At 51.7% G+C, this 18,911-nt stretch overlaps 2 protein-coding genes across 2 annotated transcripts; both read right to left on the reverse strand.

Annotated features, from left to right (window-relative positions):
• Positions 1–9,590, reverse strand: BRICD5 (BRICHOS domain containing 5). The gene is made up of 6 exons (XM_061570008.1): positions 9,459–9,590; positions 7,735–7,929; positions 3,984–4,127; positions 2,269–2,382; positions 1,705–1,846; positions 1–659 (listed from the first exon to the last, which is right to left on the reverse strand). The coding sequence occupies exons 1-6, from the start codon at positions 9,540–9,542 to the stop codon at positions 565–567; spliced, it is 774 nt and encodes a 257-aa protein (XP_061425992.1). The 5' UTR covers positions 9,543–9,590; the 3' UTR covers positions 1–564.
• A 2,872-nt stretch (positions 9,591–12,462) lies between these two features.
• Positions 12,463–18,858, reverse strand: ZDHHC4 (zinc finger DHHC-type palmitoyltransferase 4). The gene is made up of 6 exons (XM_061570000.1): positions 18,132–18,858; positions 16,617–16,687; positions 15,521–15,699; positions 14,446–14,571; positions 13,558–13,805; positions 12,463–13,133 (listed from the first exon to the last, which is right to left on the reverse strand). Exons 1-6 carry the CDS (start codon positions 18,225–18,227, stop codon positions 12,678–12,680), a joined length of 1,176 nt encoding a protein of 391 aa, XP_061425984.1. The 5' UTR covers positions 18,228–18,858; the 3' UTR covers positions 12,463–12,677.
• Positions 18,859–18,911: the final 53 nt, after the last annotated feature.

Genomic DNA, 18,911 nt, shown 5'->3' on the forward strand with positions numbered 1-18,911 from the left:
GATACAGTATCTACACGTGCACATCACGGTTCACGTTACAGGACCAGGGATGGGGGGGGGGGGATACTGCGCACCAATTCATTTCTTCAAACCACCCACAGCCAGTGCCGGATTATCCTTGTAGCAAAAGTAGCTACACATGTAGCTACGGGCCCCGCACTTTCAAGGGCCCCACGCTAAATGCTTTCAAGCTATCAATTCTCAAGCTATCAATTCCGGCTCAGTGATTCTGCACTTGCTCTATTGCTATAGTACTATATTGCCTTAAACTTTTATGCACGACTGGGTATTTAAGGTTAGCGATTTGTCGTATTATCTGTCTGTATAGCAAATTAAAAAATACAATTACTTTACTATGCAAGTAAAAAATGTCTTTTAATATGTACGTGTTTTTTTTTATTTAGGGCCCCTTTATAACCAATGGTACAGGTCCCGCACTAGCTTAATCCGGCACTACCCACGGCCACGTTGCCGCTTACCACCACTTCCAAACAGCTTCCCAAACAATCTTCGGCGACTGCCCGCGTTTTGGGTGCACCAATCGGGGGTGGGGGGGGGGGATCTTCAGTCGGGGAGGTAGTAGAAGCAGAATGAGGCGCAGAGGCTGTTGAGGAAGCACAGGTCCAGGCAGAAGTACATGGTGCGCCACGTGGCCATCTCTAAATGGGGAACAGAGAGCACGCGTCGCACGGCCATGCAGGGTGAGCGGGAAGTCCCTGTACCACAAGGCCGTAATTATTATATATATTGGGGGGGGGGGGCACATCCACCCCCCCCCCCCAATATTCAAATATGCTCAAAATGTCCCCCCCCAGTATATTGCTATAAAAAATTAATTGGTATGCTATGGAAATAAAAAGAACAATTTGCTATACCTTGGCCACAATATCTGGACTTGTCTTCATATACATCAATGCATAGATATCTGTTTACATGATTGTGGTTATGGTTGTACTTCATTAATCCCTAATCTCTGCCATTACATACAATGAAACAAGAAATGGTAAAAAAGTTAAAACAGAGCAATGTAATACAATACACTATTCGACATTTTGGTTAAAAAAAGTCCATCCCATGCGTTAGTGAATTTTTTTAATATTCTAGGCAGGAAATGAGTTTTCTAATTTAGATATTTTTCTGGGTTGGGACGCCCTGGAAGATTTGGTCCCCCCCAATGTTGACTCCATGGCTACGGCCTTGCTGTACCATCACCTGCTGCGCCACCAATGGTGAGTGTGAATGCTGGGGGATAGGGATTTTTCGCCCTTCTTACGCAGGGTGCTAAACCATACACGCATTCGTCAAATAAAACGACCCGAAAAGGGAATAAATGCGTGTGTATAATAAGCGATGTTTCGGATAATCGCCCCTTTTCATAGTGCATATACAGACTTTAATGTTATCACGTTTAGCGAGTAATGATGATGATGGCTTGTTTAAACCATGATGATGTTCACAATGGTGATGACGATTGATCCGTGATGATGCTGCTGATGATGCTAATGAGGCCGATTATTCTGCTGATGCTGCTGATGATGTTGAACCCATTGTGAGGATAATGGCGATTGACCTGTGAGATTGATTTACCCCTGTTGTTGTTGATGATGATGATGATAATAATTTTTGTTTCGTATTGCGTCGTTCATGGTGATGCTGCTGATGATGACCATGCTGCTGCTGTTGCTGATGATGCTGATTGTTGACCTGTGGATCTCGCCGCCCACAGCACGGGCGTGGAGTGGCAGAGCGCGGGCACGGCTGCGTGCCCCGGCAGGGGCGTGGGTCGAGAGGCGCGGATGAGCAGAATCTCGCGGGGGAAGCGCGTGGCGTTCCGGGAGATCCTCACCTGGGGGACACGGGGCCGCGACACGTTCACCGTGACCATACTGACTTTACCGAAAGAACCAAAGAGTATGGATCTTTGCAGTCAAGAAAACTTCAAATCTAGAATTCACCATGACCGTTTGATATTAAAAAAAAAAAAACTTTGTTGGACATCTGTCGAAAAAGAGCTTCATCGGATTCATCCAGTCCAAATGAAGATTCTGATGCTGATATTACGTTGGTTATATGCAGTAACCAGGCCCAGTAACCACGGTGCATCAACTCCACTGATTAACCTGTGACCCGTGAAGTCGCCAAGCGGCCGTGGGGTCACGACGCTGTCCGTTTAGCCTAGCATAAAAATCAAATCCCTTTCCCTCCCGGCTCAGGGGTCAGGTTCGGGGTCAGGGGTCAGGGGTTGGGGGGCTCAGCGTAGCGCCGCACCTGACCACCGCGGCCGGCCCCGCGCAGTACGGACGCCACATGGCGCTTCTCGGGGCGGCTCATGCGCCTGAGTAGACAGACGCGACGTGAGGCCGGACGCACCCACACGAGACCCTGTCCCACGGGGAACACGGAGACAGACACGTGAGACCAGCCGCTCAGAATCAAAGACAAAGATCTCCCCCCCGCCCACCCCGTATAGCCTTGACAGACTGTTAGCGAGCAGGTCGGCACGGCACACGAGGGGATGGGTGGTCAGCACCACTCCCGATCGCTTTTCTCTCCCCAGTGGCGATGTTTACACACCGCACCAGGTACTAATTTGAGGCTTAGTCGACCTAGGGGAGGCCCAGGACCTGTGCAGGTAATCGTCACTGGCGTTGGCCATGAGCGAGAATCGAACTCGGGTCGCCAGGTTCGTAGCGCAGCGCGCTGACCGCTACACAACCGCTCCACAACGCTTAAAGACACGAACGGACGTGCACCTGGGGGGCAGGTGCATGTCCGGCTCGCGATGGAGCTGAGCCGCTCGGCCTGAGACTCGGGGCGGAAGGAAGGGGGGTGGGGGGGGTCACCGTCCCAGAGACCCTGCTGAGCTCCCAGGGGGGGGGTTCTCCAATGTTCCTAGACTCCCCAGCCCCACCGTGCGTGGTGGAGTCGATGTAACCAATTTGTCGGAGCGCGTGGAATGGGACTCGTGGTGCGGGTCGATGCGAGCCGTTCCCACAGTGGCTCGGTCCGGCTCGAGTTTCGCGTTGCTACGGGGAAGCGGGAGGTTGAGGGCCGGTGGGTAGTGGGTGGGTGGGGGGGTAATCCTACCCCCACGCTCCCCGCCGCTGGAACGCGAGATGGTGACAGTGGCGTCGCCTCGCAGCGAATGCGCGGCCCTATTTGTGCGGCTGTCACTTAGGGGAAAGGGAATATTCAGCCTCACTCAGTGCGCGACACGCGCGGACGAGCACAGACACCCGGCCGGGTCTAAACCCCCCCCCCCCCCCACTCAGGGGAGGTGCGGGGTGAGGGGCGCTCATCTCATCCAGCCCCCCCACTCCACATCCCATGAATAATTGCGTTGTAATAGAATGATGACATTTGCTGACCAAGAAAGGCGTAAAGGCCTTTTTCCACGAGGTTTCGGTCTAGATTGGGATGTTTGGTGAGTCGGGACATGTTCATGAGTTTTTGTTGTTGTTCGATCTGTCGTCATTATAATTATTATAGGTCATGATCAATCCACTGCTGGATGGGACATGACCGAGCCGTTAGCGCATTTGCCGCGTGGCACAGAGGTTCGTGGTGCGAGAGCCACGGCCACCCTGGTTAATCATGCGAGGGTGTGTGAGCTGTGACTGCTTCGCGTCTTCTGCTTTCCCAGTGAACGTAAAATGTCCCGGTCAGAAATCCAGGAGCCAAAGGGGTTTTGTGGTCTAAATTCTTCACAAGTGGAAAGACCACCCTCAACTTTCTTGCTTTATTGATTTGGAGAACACGTGGCGATCATAGACCCCCCCCCCTACTGCAAAGAAGTGAAACACAGCGCCTTCCTGATAGCCTTTGTGCAAAAAAAACTAGTGCGGATTCCACATATACTCATGATTCGTAGATGAAATATCCTCATGAAGGCTGCCCAAAATGCATTAATTGAGAGGGGAGTGCGGTGTGGGGGGGGGGGGGGCAGAGCCCCCCACTTGCCCCGTTGCACGGTGTGAGCTCACGTTGTGGTAGTCGTAGAGTGCGCAATGAGACTGCTCGGCGGACCCGAGCGTGTGGAAGGTCACGACCTCCTCGTCCCTCCTGACCACGATCGTCTCGTTCACGTCCCGGCCCCGCGTGTCCTCAAACACCAGGAAGAGCGCCACCTGCGGGGGAGACGGCTGGACATCTGTGACATTGACTGGATATCTGTGACATCGACTGGAGATCTGTGCAATTTACTTGAGATCTCTGACATCTCCTGGAGATCTGTGACATCTACTTGAGATCTGTGACATCTACTGGAGATCTGTGACATCTATTTGAGATCTCTGACATCTACTTGAGATCTGTGACATCTACTGGAGATCTGTGCAATTTACTTGAGATCTCTGACATCTATTGGAGATCTGTGACATCTACTAGAGATTTGTGACATCTACTTGAGATCTGCGACATCTACTGGAGATCTGTGACATCTACTTGAGATCTCTGACATCTACTTGAGATCTGTGACATCGACTTGAGATCTGTGACATCTACTTGAGATCTCTGGACATCTATTGGAGATCTGTGACATCTCCTGGAGATCTGTGACATCTACTGGATATCTGTGACATCTACTGGAGATCTGTGACATCTCCTGGACATCTGTGACGTCTACTGGGGATCTGTGACATCTACTGGAGATCTGTGACATCTACTTGAGATCTCTGACATCTACTTGAGATCTGTGACATCGACTTGAGATCTGTGACATCTACTTGAGATCTCTGACATCTATTGGAGATCTGTGACATCTACTGGAGATCTGTGACATCTCCTGGACATCTGTGACATCTACTGGGGATCTGTGACATCTCCTGGAGATCTGTGACATCTACTGGAGATCTCTGACATCTACTTGAGATCTGTGACATCTACTGGAGATCTGTGACATCTACTGGAGATCTGTGACATCTACTGGAGATCTGTGACATCTACTGGAGATCTGTGACATCACCTGGAGATCTGTGACATCTCCTGGAGATCTGTGACATCTCCTGGACATCTGTGACATCTACTGGGGATCTGTGACATCTACTAGATATCTGTGACATCTACTGGAGATCTGTGACATCTACTGGAGATCTGTGACATCTACTGGGGATCTGTGACATCTCCTGGAGATCTGTGACATCTACTGGAGATCTCTGACATCTACTTGAGATCTGTGACATCTACTGGAGATCTGTGACATCTACTGGAGATCTGTGACATCTACTGGAGATCTGTGACATCTACTGGAGATCTGTGACATCTACTGGAGATCTGTGACATCTACTGGGGATCTGTGACATCTACTGGAGATCTCTGACATCGACTGGAGTTCTGTGACATCTCCTGGAGATCTGTGACATCTACTGGAGATCTCTGACATCTACTTGAGATCTGTGACATCTACTGGAGATCTGTGACATCACCTGGAGATCTGTGACATCTCCTGGAGATCTGTGACATCTACTGGAGATCTCTGACATCTACTTGAGATCTGTGACATCTACTGGAGATCTCTGGACATCTACTGGATATCTGTGACATCTACTTGAGATCTGTGACATCTATTGGAGATCTGTGACATCTCCTGGAGATCTGTGACATCTACTGGAGATCTGTGACATCTACTGGAGATCTCTGACATCTACTGGACATCTGTGACATCTACTGGAGATCTCTGACATCTACTTGAGATCTGTGACATCTACTTGAGATCTCTGGACATCTATTGGAGATCTGTGACATCTCCTGGAGATCTGTGACATCGACTGGATATCTGTGACATCTACTGGAGATCTGTGACATCTACTTGAGATCTGTGACATCTCCTGGAGATCTGTGACATTTACTGGACATCTGTGAAAGAGAGCTTTATAGCTCATCGGATTCCTCCAGTATAAATAAAGATTCTGATTTTGAAAGATTCCGAGACATGCGAGCAGTGAGGGGTGGGGGAGGGGTGCACCCAGTGGGCTGGCATCCATGCTATCCACACCCTCGGTTAAACTCCACAAGTGGGAGGAAGACGGTACACCCAGTGCCGGATTATCCTAGTAGTAAAAGTAGCATATGCTACGGGCCCCGCACTTTCAAGGGCCCCGCGCTAAAGCTTTCAAGCTATCAATTGCGGTTCAGTGAGCGACGAGCGATTTAACCAGGACATTGACACAATGGAGAAACGCTATCAGGGCAAATGGAGCCCATCAATGCTTGCAGACTATTGCTGGACAGTGACAAGAGATGCTTCATTTAATGAATACAAGAGATAACATCTCGCCACCTTGGCATTCATTGCGTACTCTTGAAGGGCGACCAGCTCCGGCTCAAAGTAAACATTCCACGTAACGAACAAATATACGTTGAGCACCAATAATTACCTGCCAATTGGGACAGACCCCCACCCCCGACTTCTTGCTCACGCTATCACTTGTACCACATTTCTCGCAGGCTCAGCCAGAACACGTGGTGAGCTGGCAGCCCCCCCCCCTCCGTCTGCTCCGCCTACTTTTACATAACCACGCCCACCCGGCCACTAGCCCCGCGCACGCATCTGGGAGTAGGCGGCTTCTCAACCGTTCTCACGTTGGGCGCCGCTTTACTGCTAAGTTAGTCCATTGTCTGGCGATGCTGCTGTGGTGCAGTGGTACACGAGTACAATTTAAAAAAACACAACTCAACACGTTCGTCAATAAAGCTGGCCTTTAAAGGGAAAAAATATATATGTAATAGGCGACGTTTCAGCCAATGGACCTTCATAACAGAAAATACACCAGTGGTGCATTAAAACAATGCAATTGTTTACACGAATGTGTATTTGGAGTTTGTATGGCTCTCTCTCCCCGTGGTCGCGTGGATTTTTCTCCGAGTCCTCCGGTTTCCCCCCCCCCCCCTACATCTAGAATCAACATCACGCGTTTAGAGTATTTGGCTGATATAAATGTCCACACAATAACTATCATTTGTGATAGCCAGGTAGCTTTTTTTTAACAAAGCAGCTATATAGCTCAGTGGGCCTTACCTGGTAAAATAATAACATAGTTTCGGGGTTGAATATTTACTATTCTTAGGTTTTTTCGGTAAAGTCACTTAGGTAAAACATTAAAATTAATAAAAGTAAAATAAAATAAAAATCACGACGTTTCGGAGGCAACACAAGCTTCCGTATTCAGGTGGAACCGTCACAGCACCTGAAGACGGAAGCTTGTGTTGCCTCCGAAACGTCGTGATTTTTATTTTATTAATTTTAATGTTTTACCTACGTGACTTTACCGAAACAACCTAAGAATATTAATCCTTGCAGTCACGAAAGCTTCAAATCTAGAATGAATATTTACTGTTTGCATTATCCCTCCAATTGGCTCTGACCACCAGCCCCTCGTGGACAGAAATTATGAGCAAAGGGCTAAGGCCGCGTTCTTCATTGCAAGGGCCGCAGGCCACTGGCAGCCCCTGGTGGCCTTCAGAGCGGCCCCTGACGTCCGGCCCCCGATAAGACACAAATGTGAAAACACCCCACCACCACCATCACCACCATCATCATCATTGTGCTGCTGTCAACCCCCCAATGGTTTCAAATGTTTGGCTGCCCTCACACTGATGATATCTTATCGGCGAAATTGCCCCCCCCCCCCCACCTCTAAAATTAGTGAAGAACACTGGGCTAACATCTCATGTTTCACTCAATGTCTAAGGTGGTGGGCGCGTGGGGGGGGGGGTTAATATCCCACGCGCGCTCACCTCCACGGGCTCCCCGCGTCGCGGCCCGAGTAGCGACAGGAATCCGAGACACGCCGCGAGGAGGAGGAGGCCAAGGGCAGCCGCCCCCCCGAGCGCGTGGAGACCACACCGGGAACTCCCGCAGCGAGCAGGCAGCCCCCCCAGGGAGGCGGCTGCCCCCACTCCGCAGCAGCGCGAGCAAAGGGGGTCTGTGCCCTACCCGGGGCAAGCGCGCGGAACAATATCAGCAGCAGCAGGATCAGGATCGTCATCAGCAGCAGCGGTGGCAGCATCAATCATTGCGATTACACAATGTAACACAATTTTTGTTCCTGGGTACTAAGTGTTATTTTTAATTGCATATGCCTAAAAAGTATTTTTTTTAAATGTCTATTATTCCCCACAAACTTTCTTTTTGTGACCAGGACTTTATGTGAACGAAAGACACAAATGCACACCACGTTTTCTCATTGAAAATAGGTAAATTTCAAAATATCACTGTCCTGGTCACAAACGCAAAGTTTGTGGGTAATAAGAGCCATTTTCTGTACTTTTGAGGCATAAGCAATTAGGAAATGACACTTACTACCCGGAACAATTTTTTGTTGTTACACAGTGTTATCGGCGATAATTTGTCATCATCATCATCAGCAGCGGCAGCACCCATCATTATCAGCAGCGGCAGCACCCATCATCATCATCAGCAGCAGCAGCACCCATCATCACTTATCAGCGACAATTTGTCATCATTAGCAGCGGTAGCAGCGGCATCATCAGTTACGATCAGTCTCGTTTATCATCTTCACCATCACCAGCGGCAACATGATTAAAATCATCATCGTTATGCTCAACAGGAGCACCAGCAGCGGAATCATCAGCAATACCAATCACTGTCAATGTTCATCGTTACTATCAAATACATCACGTGCAGCATTGTAAGTACGTGTGTTGAACTTCTTTCGCACCGTACGTAGCCAACCGGGATAATCGGAGATGCGGGGGAAGGACAACAGACTAAACACAAAAATCAGTTCTAAAAAAATGAGTTTTAAATCTAGATGATTTAAAAGTGCATAGCTCCAGTGGCTTCCTAATATCGCAAGGAAGAGCGTTCCAGACGGCCGCAGAATCGCATCTGAAAGTTCGCGATGCGGTGACCGCCGCCTTTGTTCGATGGTCAGCCACAAGCCGCTGCGGCTGCGATGATGACCGGAGTTACGTGATGGTTCATCCTCCTTGACGAGAGCAGCAAGGTAATGTGGCGACATCATGAGCATGATCACTGTCACGTTGTCATCAAGTCACTGTTATCAACAGCAGCAGCTTAATCTATATTATCGTGAGAATCATCATCATCATCAAAGTCAACTGCGGATGCAGTTACATCCTCCATCTCGCCCCGCGATAATTAGCGTACGTGAATTGGCGCTCTGCGTGAGTAGTAGTTTGGTGAACACGGAGTGCGCGCGACACGAGAACAAATAACAACAGCTGATCGCATTTGCCAAGAAGACCGCCTTTAGGGTAAACTAATATATATCAGGCGACGTTTTGGGCAATTGCCCTTCTTAATTTTCGGATTATAATCTACGAAAAATGGACCATGTGCATTTGCACATGTGCGCCATTGCCACCGCAGTATCGCAGAACAAATGTTTAACATTTTTCTGGACCTAGAAGATTTGCAAGCGTCGACAATTTGCAGCACGACAGGAAGTTTGGTAAAGACGACGAGGATCTCTCACGTGCGCCTCGGGGTCTCTCCGCAGTTCTGGCCGCGCGTCCAACATCGCTCCTGGGATGAATCCGGGCCGCTCAGCGCTCTTCATCCTCCCATGCCCCGCGGGGGGGGGGGGGCTGGGTGGGGGACAGTCGCTGCCCTCCGCTGCCGCTGCTGCTGCCCTCCTGCTGCCCTCCTGCTGCCCACGGAGCGTCCCGCAGTCTCGGATCGGCACGGACTGAGCTCAGGGTCGGGCGCGCAGCGACCCCTGCGTCACGTGGTGTCACCGCGCCTCGTGCTGCAGTCCCAGCTCTGGGCACGGGACTGCGGGAAACATTGCGCACACGTGGACACGACCCCCCCCCCCCCCCCCAGAGCAGCGCCTTCTACCGTCCGAGGGGCGATCGCTGTTCCATCTCCCCGTGGGAGGTCCCCCCCCACTCTAACCCCCCACCACGTCCGTGCCCCCCCCCCCCCCCCACCACGCCATCGCCTCCGCACTCCTGCTGACTGCCTAGAGCCAGGCACATTGAGAGGTGTAGCTGGCGGCGAGCCCAGGGTGATCACACACAAGGGGTAGTAGGGGAGGAGGGGGGCAGACGTGGCTATTGTCTCCAACAACAATTTGCAAATCGGGGTGCGGTGGGGGGCTTACTATACTCTCTCTCTAGCCCCTCTCCCTCTGCCCCACCACGAATTTCACCTCGACAAGTCGGAGCCACTTTCCTTCACTTGAACTTAACAAAAGCTGTGGACTGTAGTCATCATGATCACCCACGATCGAGCCACTGCTGAACGAGGTCTCTCCGGCCCAGTGCCATCTCCTCTCGTGATCGCAAGATGAAACCATCCATCTAGCACCTGAAGACGAGATGATTTCATTGCTCGGTCTCACTCGCGTGTTCTTCTCCTTTGCCCGCTATTCTGTCACGACCAGCGACCATCATCGCTTCCAGCCGCCGTGTCCTGCCCCGACTTAGTTCTCTGATCAATGTGTGCGCCACTGTCTCTCGCTGCCGTTTCCAAGCATGCAACTCCGCATGGATGAGGGCCATCCCGCGCCAATCAGGTAGTCGGGGTTATTTTAACCATATTTCACCACGCTGCCCGGTGCGGGTTGAAGACAGGGAGCATAGAGACCTCGAAGCATCGTGCATCGCAACGGGTGCTGCTGCTGCTGCATTGCCCTCTGCTGGGAACACAGCCTGCACCAGCCTACAACACCTTCTGTGCACGGTGGCCAGACCATGCTAAGCACCAAACCAGGCTCAACATGCCGCTTTTAACTTCCCAGCTCTGACAAAAAAATCGGACGCGTTCCATGGCGATTCGTCCGAAGGGAACGACGCAGCGCCATGGCGGCCGCAGCGGTTGCGCGTGCCGTTTACGGCTTAGGTGACATCCATTTCAACAACGGGTGTTGTCCACGGCTCATCCCAGGAACCATTACCCCCCCTCTCTCTCGGCAGCACCGGCAGTCTGCAATTACCGTCTGTCAGCGCCGTGGCCCCTGCGTACCCGCTCACGACACAGGGCCCCCCATTGTGCGAGACGGGCGCAGGGCGACCGGCGGAGTCCTCTCCGCCCGTCACAATGACACTCATTTGTGCATTATTTTTTTTTGTTGGCGAGCCATGTGATTTCATGCATCTCCCCCTCCCCCCCCACGCGCCGCTAAAAGGGCGCTCCCCGGGTTTGAATTCCACCGCGGCATTGGGAGGCCGTTCACCCGAGTCCGGTTTCCGACCGAGAAGAGACGCGCGCACTGTAGCCGCTCCGCTTGCAGCGTGCAGATTCACTCGCTCGCGTGACCCGAGTGCCCGTTCCAGCGGTCCATGGATCGAGTAAACCCAACACGCGATCCTCGACGTTCAAGAACTCCATTGCACACATTGTACGTGGAACTCGCCCGACGCTCAGTCTGGGATTCGTCACATCACCATCAGACAGTTCTGCAGTAATCGAGGCGTTCTGTAAAGATTACAAAGGCACAAGCACAGCTGCCATACAATAGCCTATGCGTTGCAAGAAGTACACGAACATCAACTTATTATGATGAAGAGGCCTCAGTTATTATGATGACTAACGTGTGCCCTTCTTGCGTAACTGGGTGACAGCCGCTAAATCAGCGGCGTAGACGGAGGCAGGGGGCCCCCGAGACCATCGGTGAGTCGGCTCGGGGCTTGTCGCTGGACACATCCACCGAGAGGGCTGTGGCCACGTTGGCTCCAGGTGCGGTGGTTGGCTGCACACGGACCCTGGACGGAAGGGAACCTGCTGGGCAGGGCCCGTGACCTACATGGCAGGTCAAATCCAGGAAGACAAACGGTGAGGTTGGTGATGAGGGATGGGTCGTATGGTGCAAAGATTTATCGATGAAGCTATCGATTAAGCTCAGAGTAACCGTTCCGATCTTCACGTCTGCTCAACTTCATTACGTAATTTTTGTTAAAATATAACAATCGTGACGTCTGCGACATTTAGTCGCAATGGTGAGGGCGCCAGGATTTGAAGGGAAATCTTACGATAAACAGCAATCGTCAAGACGGCAACGCAGACCGCGTTTAGGGCAGGGGTGGCCAACCTGTCACAGACCAAAAAGTACCCACGAGTTGTGAAAAGAGCCAAGCGCACATCTAAGTGTGTGTATATTGATAGTTTTCAGCACAGCATGGTAGAAATTCATTATTATTTGCTACTGTGAAAGTACGTTCTTACGTTATACCCCTTTGATAGAGCAGCATGTGATGGATTAAAGAGCCGCATGCAGCTTGGGAAACGCCGGTTGGCCACCGCTGGTTCAGGGTGTAACGATGAATCAATCGATTCTCAAGCTCACGATACATGACTCGAATTGCGTGTAAGAATTAACGTTTCAAATAATATACGCGATGTGCAATGGGGTCACATGAATCCTGTAGGCACTAGAGGCGCTACCGCGTACCACACTAAATAGTAGCAGCAGCACAACTATCCCAGACACCAAGCAGCATGGTACTATGTTTGTGCAAAAGCCACGTGAAAAATAACACTGTTAAATTCGTTTTTATTTTTGAGGTGCATTTTTTGCAAAGCGGTAATGTTTTCATATGCGATGGTTTTAAATAACCTTGCGCTCATCAACATTGCCGTTCTGCCGGATGACGCACAACTGTTCGTGAGCAAAATAAGAACCACGGTTGGACGTAACAACTGTTCAAGACACTCGCTGTGTAACAGGCAGAGGCATCACGCTATTAGCAGCTCAAACGTGAGACCACAGCGCCTCTGAAATGTTGCGCATCCACCCCTTGGAGTAGAAGTTCGTTCGATCGTCCAGGAGCAGATCCTCATAACCTCCTGCGGGAACTCCTGCAGGACCTGCCAGCTGAGCCCTGCGCTGCCGTCGAACGATCCGTCGTTTAGCTTTAGAGTCTCGCCCTGGTTCAGAGTCCGACCGTGAACGTTCCACATCTGGAGTCGGTGCTCCGCCAGGCTGGGATTTTGTGCTCGCAGCTCCGCCACCGCGGACGTCTCCAGCGGCGGCGGAGGGGGGCGGCCGTGCTGCAGAGGGGCAGCCTCGCGCCAGGTGCCACTCGTTGGCGGTGCGGTTGATGAGCAGCAGGTAAAGGTGAAACGCCGTGAAGCCCCCAAGCAGCACGGAGATGATGATCAGGAAGCCGAGGGTGAAGACCAGCCTTGGAAAGCTGAGGAACAGCAACTGTACAGAAACAGGGTTCCCAAATAATACATCTGGGTTGCCATGTGACAAGAGCTCTTTGCAGAGCATATACACCACGTGTCCATAGTGTGAGTAAAGAGGCCCACTGAATATTGGCTCAGGGTGCTGAGCTGGTACCATTAAAATGCTGGGTTCGAGTTCAAAGAGCCTCACAGCTGCCCAAGCATACTATCAGTAGCAGGGCAGGTGGGAAAGTGCTGCCCTCAACCGTGTGGACCACAAAGGTAGTTCTCTAGAATACGCTTGTGGTGCCATTTTTTTAGAACAGAGGTGGCACTGCTTCTCAAGAGATTCTAATGGATTCTTCATCCCATGACATGACACCGATGGCACAATGGGGATTACATTGGGCACAAGGACAAACAACGTAAAATGAGGAACTATGGGGATGCTGCGAGCGCACCTGAACGATGTCGGTGATGGGCAGCGACGGCATCTCGCCGTGCAGGCCCCCGACGGAGCCTTCCTGGACGAGGCCGGAGAGCACGGCGGCCCGGTGCAGCGCGGCCACCATCACCGCCGCCATGCAGGAGGCCGCCGCCGTCAGCGACAGGAGGTAGCCGAGGAAGAGGGGCAGGTTCCCCGCGCCCACGCAGCCATTCACCCACACGCAGTGGTGGTCAAAGCGGTGCACGCAGCGGTCACAGACACCTGGGAGGGCAGCAGAGGGTCTTGCGTTGCTGTGGCTTCGTGTCCCAAAGATGCGATTAAAGTTCAGCGTTAACACATGCACCAGCCCTTTGGTCGATCTTACCGCTGGACGAGTGCCTATACATGCCGCATGGGTCGTGGGGGTTAATCTGACCACACTTCGCTAATGTGGTCAGTGAGTGTTGGTGAAGGGGAGAGAGTGGAAGAAACAGTTTAGATGTTACTCACCACTGATGTTAAAAGTGGACGAGAATTGAACTCAATGAGTTGATTGCAGAGTGTGCCATCCACTACAGAGCAGTACAAAAATGAGGAACATTTTCAAATTTGAAATGAATAGTTACAAAAAAGAAATGGTCTACGTTGCAAAAACTAATCTACGTGTTCACTTATTACCACTGCAGTGGAAGTGGTGGTGCAGTGGTGAGATCACTGGGCTATAAACCTACAAATCTGACGTCGATTCCCAGTCACCACTAACATCTGTGGTGAGTGATAACTGATTCGGTCAAGAGCCCCCGCTTCTTCACTGACCCACGCTGAACCGCCTGGCGATGTTATGGTCTCACAACCCCCGCGGGAAGGTCTTCACCCAGCAGTAGATTGACAGGAGGCTGGTGAGATGCGGTCGCCTACTCACGGCAGTGCTTGGATCGCGCCGGCTTTTCAAAAAGACAAGTGCGGCAGACGCGGCCCTGAAGAAAGAGCCTTCCATCGTACGGGTAAACGGCTCTCAGCTTGGCGTGGTTGTGTTGAGTGATTGTGCCTGGAGAAGCAAATGACGCCAATTACACACACAAAGCAACAAACTGTGAACCGGCATGCACATCTAATCGTTACATGCCACACTGGAGTACACAGTGACTGATGCATCAGGGCAGGGTTCCTCAACCACATTTTCCAAGTAGGCTGCATAATAAACCGGCGTGCGCTGGCGGATCATTTTATATCATATGCCATTGGCACAGACGCTATGACGTCACTCGGCGTCGTGACGTCATGACATCCGTACACAGTGAACACTAATGTGTACCTTGTCTCCAGGTTTCTCACCTCCCGTTTTAGCTCACCTTATCTCACTAATCTGTATTTATTGTCCACAGCTCTCTCTCATCTCAAACCTCACAGGAGGGCATTGCAGCAAAAGCAATTGTTGGGCTGTACCATACTTCCTGCCTTCCCCAACCTGCACTAACAAGCGTGGCGAATTACGGTCAAAATACCCTAATCACCTGCATGGCCTGGGGAGGCCCTCATCCAGCAGTGGACAAAAGGGGTGAACAGTGTGCATATATTAGGAAGCCGCTGGAGCTATGCACTTTTAAATTTAGATTTATAAAACATTTCTTTAGAACTGCTTTTTGTGTTTAGTTTGTCGTCCCCCCACACCTCCAATAAGCACGGTTGGCTACGTATGGTGCGACACAAGTTTAACATACACACATATGACCACTTGTGAATGTTTCTTCCCATTAATCTGTATCCCTCAGTGGCCAGATGTGGCCTGTGGGACACCAGATGAACAGCCTTGCTCTGTGTATAACTGCCCAGTTTCCTATGAGACTGTCAATAACCGAGTGATGCGATCGATGCTACCGTGCTTGATACGAGAGGACCAGGGCCGTCGAAGCTCAGTATTGTTAAAGGTCATCGCATTAAATTAAAAAACCCCCGCGTCAGCGAAACGGACGTGGCACACGGACGCGCACACGGACCCGGGTCGCGCGTGCAGCACAGGTAGAAGAAGCAGGCGTGGAGGCAGAGAAGTGCGTACGGGGCAGCGATGGCACCGGAGGGCAGCGCCAGCTGGTGGCACAGCCCGGCCACCTCCAGCCAGTACTCGAGCCCCACGGCCGCCTCCAGGGCCGCGTGCAGCCACACGAAGAACCACGACCTGCGCTCGCCTCCATCCACACGGGCAGCAAATCAAGCACACGGCCAGATCCACCACGGCTTCACAGGCATGCAGCGGTTCACCTCGTACAGCCCTTATGTCAATCCACTGCTGAATAAGGGCCTCCCCACGCCACCGTAGGGGATGTATGGTAACAGTCCAACAGGACAAGCCTGTGTCGGTTTGCGAAGCTTTGCGAAAAATTCCAAGTACCGTACAGAACATTGTCTTTTACTGCACTGCCCTCTCCTGCCCAACACGTGTACCCACTGTCCAGTGACACCACTTGCGCGTGATGGTCACCCGTCCAAGCACTCACCATCCAGGCACAACTCTGCTAGCTTCTGAGATATGACGAGATCGGCAGCATCCCGGGTGATTTGATCACGGGGGTTGTCTAAATAAAGGCCGTACACTTTTATTCTTGTCAGTGCCTCATATTGCCAAATAACACGGGAGGAAAAGTCAAATGGTTACCTGCGCGAGGATTGCGCCAGTGTTGGTGGTAACGATAACGGTGGATGATTTGTGGCGAGCGGCAGTGGTTAGCGCTACGCTGCGCTACGACACTTGCGACACGGGTTCGATTCCCACTTACAGTCAACACCAGTGACGATTATCTGAACCGGTCCTGGACCTCCCCTAGCTCGACTCAGCCTCAAATGAGTACCTGGTGTGGTGTGTAAACATTATCGCCAGGGAAACAAAGGTGGCCGGACGTGGTGTTGGCCACCTACCCCCCCTCGTGCGCCTTCCCGGCCTTCATAGGTGCTTGCTAACAGAAGCACTTGCCCCAAAAATCTGATAAGGCTGCACGGGGGGATCTTTGTCTTTGGTGGGTGATTGACTCTCCGCATCTCCACACACCACAACTGTCCTCTCCTTACACCGACCCCTGCGATGGTCATCGCGGTTACCTGCGGTTGAAGAGGTGGTCGATGACCTTTGTCACCGCGGAGTTCAGAGGCGTGGGGACGCATCGAGACGCCTGCAAAACAGCACGCGTGAAGATCTCACCCGAGACATGCCATTTCATTTTAATTTTTTCATTTCATTTATTTGGTTTAGCCTGTGAGCCATTTGGCTCTTGAATCGGGTGCAACCGCAACAAACAAAAAACTAAAAAATTAACGAGAAAACATCTTAAAGTGACCATATGACTATGTGCAAACAGAAAATCCAGGAAAAGACAGCAAAATATTCCTGAAAAAGCACTGTACACCAACGCTGTGTGCAAAAATCCCAGTGGGACGCAACTGAAACAACAACAACCACAAGACAACTTAGATTAAGGCCATCAGTCTAACTCCGTACTACACCAAACAAACATGGCCAAACCAAAAAACTTTTCGAAATCACCAAATTAAAGCCATAAAAGCAATGTAACAGTGATCATAGGAACTTACTCTTAGGTTTTTTCGGTAAAGTCACTGATTTCATTCACTCACCTTTGAATTCACCCGGCACATTTGTTCATTCCCCTAGTCGTTTATAATCTCAGTCTAAATCATTCACCAACTCACCTTAAGTCATTAATTCACTCGCCACTCATTCGCCCATCCAACAATGATCTCGATTGGCCTACGTGACTTTACCGAAAAAAAACCTAAGAGTATGAATCCTTGCAGTCACGAAAGCTTCAAATCTAGAATCATAGGAACTGTGACCGAAATTTCACAATAAACGACATAAGCCGATAGAGCACATTGCCAGGCGCGTGAATGGAACTGCAAATCGGCATAATGGCTCAGCACCGCTTCTCATCACTCGCTGCGGCCGTCTGGAACGCTCTTCCTTCCGATACGAGAAAAATCCACCGGAGCTGCATGCACTTTTAAATCGTCTAGATTGAAACCTCGGTTTCGTTCGAACTGCTCTTTGTGCTCAGGTTGATGTCCTTACCCCGCGCCTCCGATTAGCGTGGCAAGGCTACGTACGGCGCGAAAGAAGTTATACATGCGGCACGTACAGACGATGAACATTTTGCGCGTGGGCGTTCGGATCGTGAGGTGGTGTGGGGATGTCAAGTAGCTATTGTTGGAGACTCAACACGGGGGCCAATGTCAAGCAACTGCGAGAAACTACTGAATTAGTAGCGGAGGTCGCGGTTGGGGTGGAGTGATAGTGGTGGCGAGCGGTGGTGAGTTGTATCGATCTGATCGCGGTTGTTATTGTTGACAGCGATTGACGTGATCAATGGCTTTTCGTCGCTGTGCTGCGATTGAATGGGAACGACTTTGAAATCCGAGGGGAGCATCGTGGCGTTCACCCGACATATCGCGTTTGGTGGACAATCACAGAGCTCGTCCACCTTTCCAAATAGCTGCTTGTAGAGTCGAGGCAGCTATGGCCAACCCCAAGGCATCTGCCGGGACATTGAAGAGGGGGGGGGTGGGACGTGGGTGGTGATGCCCCATGTGGTCCCCACTCACCGCGTCCAGCCAGCCCCGGCCTCGTCCGCTCAACACGAGCAGCACCAGCAGGACGCAGCCCCCCGAGTAGACTCCCAGCAGGGTCAACGCGTCCATGGACTTGACCCCGGGTCGAGCCGAGGGGGTCGAACCGAGGGGGTCAACTCCGGCCGGCAGGGAGAGGTCCCGCCTCGCTTCCTCGCTGCCTCCCTCTCTCACCGCCAGGCCGGTCCGTGTGGGGTCCGTCTGGGGTCCGTGTGGTCTCCGTGTACCTCCTCGAATCTCGCTCTCTCTTCCTCACCTCCTCCTCACCTCGTTGACCATCCACTTAAGTGATCCTGTCATGGCCCCCCTTTCTTCGTCTAACCCCTCTCGTCTCTCTTCTTGGAAGCCGTCCACCCACCCCGCCCCACTCGCGTTTCCCTATCAGCCGTTCCCCTCCTCTCAATTCTGGAGGAATCCGATGAGCTATGAAGCTCTTCTCTCCCCCACAAATGTCCAGTCAACGTTCAATTCCTCCCCTCTCCTCTCCTCCTCCTCGTCACGCCCGCCAATTGTCAACTGGACATCTTTCGTCGCGCGCGTCTTCCTCCTGAGACTGTGCTATCGGCCACCGTAGCCGTCTTGTTAATATTAATAACTAGCGGTAAGTAGCTAATACGTAACGCTGTGGATGTTGTTGTTTGTTGTTGTTGTTGTGTAACCTCGCCTCCGTGTTGTGATTCCGCCGTCACGTGTTGCGCGTATCCCCCCCACGCCCCCCCCCCTCTGAACGGAAGTGCTGACCCCTGACCCCCCCCC

Source organism: Lethenteron reissneri, chromosome 44 (genome assembly GCF_015708825.2).
Source record: "Lethenteron reissneri isolate LAM-NWPU_2019-01 chromosome 44, ASM1570882v1, whole genome shotgun sequence".
In the NCBI taxonomy this organism is placed as follows: Eukaryota; Metazoa; Chordata; class Hyperoartia; order Petromyzontiformes; family Petromyzontidae; genus Lethenteron; species Lethenteron reissneri.